We start from the raw sequence: 6,000 nt of genomic DNA, 5'->3' as shown, positions 1-6,000 counted from the left end.
CCCCCTAACTCCGTCCCTCGAGCACCGCAACAGGGGCAGCATCCAACATCCCTCGCACCGAGGAGCCTCACGGCCCACTCGAACTTCGAGGGTCCCCGGGGGGATCATCGGCCACATTGATCATACTTTTCCCACTTCAGAAACCTGGTCCGGCCCGGGAAGATCTCAGATGGAGCCCCCTTGCCTCCTGGCGCCTCCTTAATCCTCGCTTCATGCCCCATACGTTGGTTGTACCCATACCCATGTCCATACCCATTCCACCACGACTGGTGTTCTTCCCTACCACCTTGCTTGTGAGAACCAAAAGAACGAGGAAACAGATCCTCGACAAGGCTTATTCCGGCCCCCGTTTTCCCCCTTCTTCCTTTCTCACTTAAAACTACCCGTCCTCCCTCCCACCCCATTTTCTAGTTGGCAAATCTCGACTTCAACGACGAAAAAAATCCACCCTCTTTCACACCGTCAACTCATCTGAACGTCTCCATTCCGACATACTCTCCTCGTCACATCACCTACGGGAGGCAAATAATCAATACCAAACGGTCTGGGCCCTAATTAAGCCGATACAACCCAATATCCCTTTATTATCGGCGGTCTTCCGTGGTGGATGAATACGTCGTCGACATACATCTGAACAAAGTCCTCAACATCACAGCAACACAAGTCGCTCGGTCTTCGTCCCCACGTACTCATCTTACTTACTAGACAGAAACACTCACCATCAGCGAGGCAAACGAGTGAACCATCCCTGCGGTAAATAAACCCTCAGCCTTCATTGGGAAGTGGCAAGAGAGAGGAACAAAGAAACATGGCGAACTCAATACCATCATCATACCGCTACTACGCATCACAACCACGACACCAGCAACACCAGCAACAACAACATCAACAACATCAACAACCACCTGCACCGACACCTCACTACGCATCTGTCCCTCAACCACCACCATCGCCCCCCATGGACGACTCATCATCAAAGTGCTCTCTTCCTTCCATCTCGAACCTCCTCGGGCTCGCAGACCAAGGGTCACCTACCAGCGAGAACTACCCTCACCACCAGTCTCCGAGACAACCCCAGCAGCACCACCAAAAGCGAGGTACGAACCACGAACTTGTCCCAGGTCGAAGACGGGTTTTGCTAACAAAACATGACGATATAGCTTCTTCGCCTCAGCAATACCACCATGAGTCGAAAACGGAAACCAGGCCAAGCTCATCTCATCATAGCTCCGCCGTGCACCAGCAATCCCGCTTCCCGCCAACACCGCCGATGAGCATGGACGCTTCCTTTGACGCCCACAACTCCCCTTCCACCGGGTCTATCAGCCATGTTACTACTGCTCCCCATTCCGCCGTCCGCCCCCAGCATCACCAGCAACATCACCCGAACTACTACCACGAGACCACTCCTCCGCTGGAAGCAGACTCCGGCCATCGTCCTCATCCTCACCATCAGCTCTTCCACCACCGCTCTCCAAGCTACCCGAGCCCGGCGCAGCATCAACCACCCGCACCGCCACGCCTCTCCATCCCTCAAACCAACCCCTATCCTCCCTCGCAGCACCAGACCCCCATCTCCGCCGCCTCTTCTTCCTATGCACCTTCTCACAACCCCCTCTCCGCCACCAGCGCCGGACCTCCCCCTTGCTACTCATCTCCCATCCACACCACTCCTCCTCCCTCTTCTCACCCCGTGTCCGGTCTCTACTACCAAAGACCACTCCCACAAAACTTCCCCCCGCCACCACCGCCAGGCGTCGCCGGGACCATGCTCCCAGCTCTTTCTGGCCCACCTCCCGCCGCCGCCGCCGCCTCTGGCCCCAACCCCTGGCAGCACCACCACTACATCTCCCCGGCCGCCGCCGCCAGCTTCCCGCACAGCCAGGACCGCTACGTCTGCCCGACCTGCAACAAGGCCTTCTCCCGCCCCAGCTCCCTCCGCATCCACAGCCACAGCCACACCGGCGAGAAGCCCTTCAAGTGCCCCCATGCCGGCTGCGGCAAGGCCTTCAGCGTCCGCAGCAACATGAAGCGCCACGAGCGCGGCTGCCATAGCTTCGATAGCGGGAGTGCGGGTGCCCCTATCGTTGCCTCGCGGGGTCCGGAGTGAGGACGGAGGAGTTCTTTTTTTTTTTCTTCCTTCTTTTCCTTTTTTTCTTTCTTTCTCCATGAGACGCACGAAAGAAGGGGTCTCTTTATGCGCGGGAGGCATATAATAACCTCTGTCCATCGCGAGATGAGATGGTAAACACACAGGTGGGGAAGCAAGCATGGACCGGCTTTTGGGTCTCTTCTGTTTATTGGAGGTCGGCTGTTGCAACCGGTCAGGACATTATCACGGAGTTTTTATTTTCTCCTTTTTTTTTCTTTTTTTCCGTCTCGGGCGCAAGAAAAGGCGCGACGACATTGGGCGCCAAAAGACGGTAAAAACGGGTCCGACAATCCGTGCCTTCGCCGGCGTTGTAAGCGTTCATGCAGGCGCTTTCTCCTTTTATTATTATTTTCGGGAACGCTCTCCTACAGCGGATGGGCAGCCAAAGGGGCATGTACGGATTACTTGGGATATAGAGACGCAGAGCACACTCGGTTATACCAACATGTTGAAGTGACTACGGGTCAGAGTAGCGAATTCAATGAGACATCCTCTTGAAGCAAGCCTCCATCTTTACTTTCCTCACTCTGCTAACTGTGTTCGCTGGTTTGGAACAATAGACTCCTCCCGAGGTTGCCACGGACCCTGTCATCCGATCTTGAGACCGCACAGACTGGGGAGCACTGCCGGTTGTGGGGATCTACGGTCCTTGAGTGTTTCCTGGGTTGGGAGAACTGGCCCGGGCGGTGCGGTGGATTGGGAAGCCCCGGAATAGAGAAAGCAGTTCACCCTATCTGCTCGACTCTGGTCCGCGATCGAGCAAGCCGATTCCTTGGCTTCTTGGGCCAAGGATGAAATCTCTACATACTAAGCGTTAATTACGCCTTCCGCCTCTTGCTTACAACGTAGTCTTACTAGTTAGTCGTTTTCGCCAGTCAGCCAGGTAGGTAATTAATTACTCCAAGACAACAACAGGCAAACAAGCCTGTACACTACAAAGCGGCGTCGACTCTATTTCTTGGCCTCCACACACCGGTCGTTTAGCACGCGTGGAGCCCGCATGGGCCACAGTAAGTTGCTCTATGTACGCTGTAATCGTTGGTGCGAGGACTAAATGTTAGTGCGGAACGTGGCGCCTGTGAGAAGACGGACTGCAGGATATTGCTTTGAGACAGCGATGAGCAAAGCTTTGCCAACTCTCGGAACGTGGACATGAAGACGACCTAAAAACTAGCATGCCCCTCTTCACCTCGCAATGTGGTCGGGATATACATTTGCCCATGTAAGCCCCCTGGAGATGTTCAGATCACATTTTGTTCTGTGCGATGTGCCGTCCGATGGATGTAAGTATTGATCTCCCCGGACTCCTAATGCCGGTGCCCCGCCATCCTTAAACGCCAGGGCAGCGGCCTGTCTCGACCAAGATACTCCGTATTACAACCGAATAATAGTCTTCGAGCAGCATTAACCGCCGCCGTCGTAGGATTAGATGCGTTGTATAGATGTCGGTGTCATTGGTGTGATTCGGGAATTCGGGGTGATGGGTCCCGAGAAATCCCGCTCATTTCCCAGCCCTCACATAGTTCGTTTCGTTGCTGCAGTCGCAACGAGCGGAGGTACAAAACCCGAGACATGCAGGCTTCCCGCCCCGCTGCGGACTGGCCCCTAAGCGAGTCTAGGAGAAGGGATGATGGATGATGGACAGAGCCGGCGGCTGCGGCTAACGGGGTCTTGAATGGGATGCTAATCCGAATTCGGCAACGTTCTTTGTGGTCAAGGATCCCTGGAAGTATTCTTCTCTCTTCTGTTTCAGGTGGTGACTGGTTGTCACAACGAGGCATGGTCAAGAAGAGGTTGTATGAGAGTGCAATGTACGTTGTAACTTGACATACCCAACGGACACCCGTGTTTCGTTTCTGGGGAAAGGACCGGTATCGGTATTGTCGTTACCTCGCCGAGAAGGAAGGCAGATCACCGGTTTCAATCTTCCCAGCCGTGTTAAACAGGGGTAATATCTGTGGGACGGAAGATGCCGTGTCCTTACCGCTAGTAAAAGTGCATCATCTAGACCAGTCTCCCCGTCTTCGGTCTACTAGAAGCTGGTGCCCCCCCCCATGCCCATAAAAACGTCTGTACAAATAATAATTACGTCTGATTATTGGTGTTGAAACGATGCGTTTGAGACACATCTTCTCCGCGCCAGGCACTTGAAGTCGAATCCATGTTGTGCTCTGGGGCTAGGCGCAGAATCTGCTGATAAGTGAGTGGTGGAACAGGCCACAGGGCCGCAGACGCCCAGCAGCCCAAGGCGAAAGAAAAAGAACCGGTTAATGCTAACCACGTAATGTCAGATTACCTATGCCGATGCCTTGGCGAATATCAGATGGCCCTGGGTAACCTTTGGCATAGAAGTTACCGTCGTCGGTCTCGGGGGTGGCATCCGAGAGCCGCCATCCAGTTGTTGCTGGATTGCGGATGCTGAGCCATGATACCAAGGGACTCTGCTTGAGGTTCGTCGCGGGAGAGTCTGCGAGGATTCGGCATCACATACGTTGTACATAGACCGGCGCCAATCTATCCCTGCGGAAAGGCCTCCATTTTGCCAGCCAAGGACTTCCTGACACCTGAGAGACTCGGACAGCTGCAGGCCTCAATACACCCCAACATGGCACAACTTTCGTGTCGGGGGCTGATTCCAGCAGCGTATTGCACAACGTATGAGAAGGTACTTTTTTTTTTTTCCCTTTCTTCCTTCCTAGGTGCTTGTATCGATACGGGCTGTAGGATATTGATTGGACTGGCTCACGATCCACCTAGAGGCCGGTAGAGAAGCAAGGCATTTGTGTGGGACTCGGAGCCGCTGCGAGGGACGGGTCGCTGGCGGTACAGGGGTGGTTGAGGGACTCGGGGGTTGTCTGGATGGGCGGCTACCGGCGTGGTATAATCAGTATGGCACCCGTTGCCTGCGACCGGATAACCGCAGAGGGAGCGGTCTCCGTGGCTCCTGCCGAATCGAGCTTCAATCAAGCGTGAGGTGACGAGGTAACGTCGGGGATTCCGATCGGTGAGGCTTCCCAAACCAAAAGTTGGTTGGACCGCCATGCTTTGGCCGGTCCGATCTGGCCGTTCGTCCAGCAACCTCGAGCCATTGCTTGTACGTTATGCAGGAGCCGACACACGGACAAAGCGACGCCCGAAATTCTCCGCGACAGAGGCCCGGCGACCGGCCTGGGGCCACTGATTTACTTCACCTTGGGGTGGGCTTTGAGCCGTGAATCAACATCATAAAATCAGCTCAGCGTGACCCAAGCCTTCTTGAGACTCCGAGCGAGCATCCCCGGTGTTCAGATGGGACGGGTTTTGTCTCGGGAGGATTGTCAACACGTTGTGAATAATGCCACAAAGTCAGGGTAGGCAACAACGGCAAGTCCGCCCGCGACAAATATAACAAGCCCAGATGTCTCGATATTCTTAAGCTTACCTTATTTGCATACGTTAGCAGAGAAGCGCAGGCTGGCTCCGAAAGGGGCCTAACTAATATATTCTAGCACGTGAGCCACGGTATAGTAACCTCCTATTAGTTAGAGGTGCACTACTATCCTCGCTTAGAAGGTAGTAGATATATTTAGGACACGTATACCCGCCCCTTTTCCTTTCTCTTTTATACTTAATATAATTATATATTTCCTAAATTAACGCTCTATATAAGCATACTCCTATTAATTTAATAGTTATAAGCCCGGGTAGTAATAGTAACTAGTAACTTCCTACTAATTTATTATTTATATTTATTTTTATATACTTCTATAGTATTACGGAGCCCTCTTATATTCTCTCTCTTAATAATAAGCTCTTATTCGCTAAACCCTTACTTAATACTATATCGAATAAGCTTAAGATCACGGCTA

At 53.2% G+C, this 6,000-nt stretch overlaps 2 protein-coding genes across 2 annotated transcripts; both read left to right on the top strand.

Annotated features, from left to right (window-relative positions):
• Window positions 1-901: 901 nt before the first annotated feature.
• SODALDRAFT_300859 (hypothetical protein) lies at window positions 902-2,071 on the top strand (the record flags this gene model as incomplete). Its single annotated transcript, XM_028608891.1, has 3 exons — window positions 902-1,059; window positions 1,094-1,097; window positions 1,175-2,071. Coding segments are annotated over exons 1-3 (1,002 nt in total), but the record flags the coding sequence as incomplete, so codon positions are not given.
• Window positions 2,072-2,163: 92 nt separating this feature from the next.
• SODALDRAFT_65330 (hypothetical protein) lies at window positions 2,164-2,656 on the top strand. Its single transcript, XM_028615554.1, has one exon. It carries the CDS (start codon window positions 2,271-2,273, stop codon window positions 2,607-2,609), a length of 339 nt encoding a protein of 112 aa, XP_028463207.1. The 5' UTR covers window positions 2,164-2,270; the 3' UTR covers window positions 2,610-2,656.
• Window positions 2,657-6,000: the final 3,344 nt, after the last annotated feature.

The sequence above is a fragment of the Sodiomyces alkalinus genome (genome assembly GCF_003711515.1).
Source record: "Sodiomyces alkalinus F11 unplaced genomic scaffold SODALscaffold_11, whole genome shotgun sequence".
NCBI classification, from domain to species: Eukaryota; Fungi; Ascomycota; class Sordariomycetes; order Glomerellales; family Plectosphaerellaceae; genus Sodiomyces; species Sodiomyces alkalinus.
The sequence above is the reverse complement of the archived record's forward strand: the minus strand, read 5'-3'. Positions and strand labels throughout refer to the sequence as shown.

What these genes read in the sequence shown, in the direction of transcription:
- SODALDRAFT_65330 (XM_028615554.1), top strand. Translation starts at nt 2,271, where the DNA reads ATGGACCGGCTTTTGGGTCTCTTCTGTTTATTGGAGGTCGGCTGTTGC.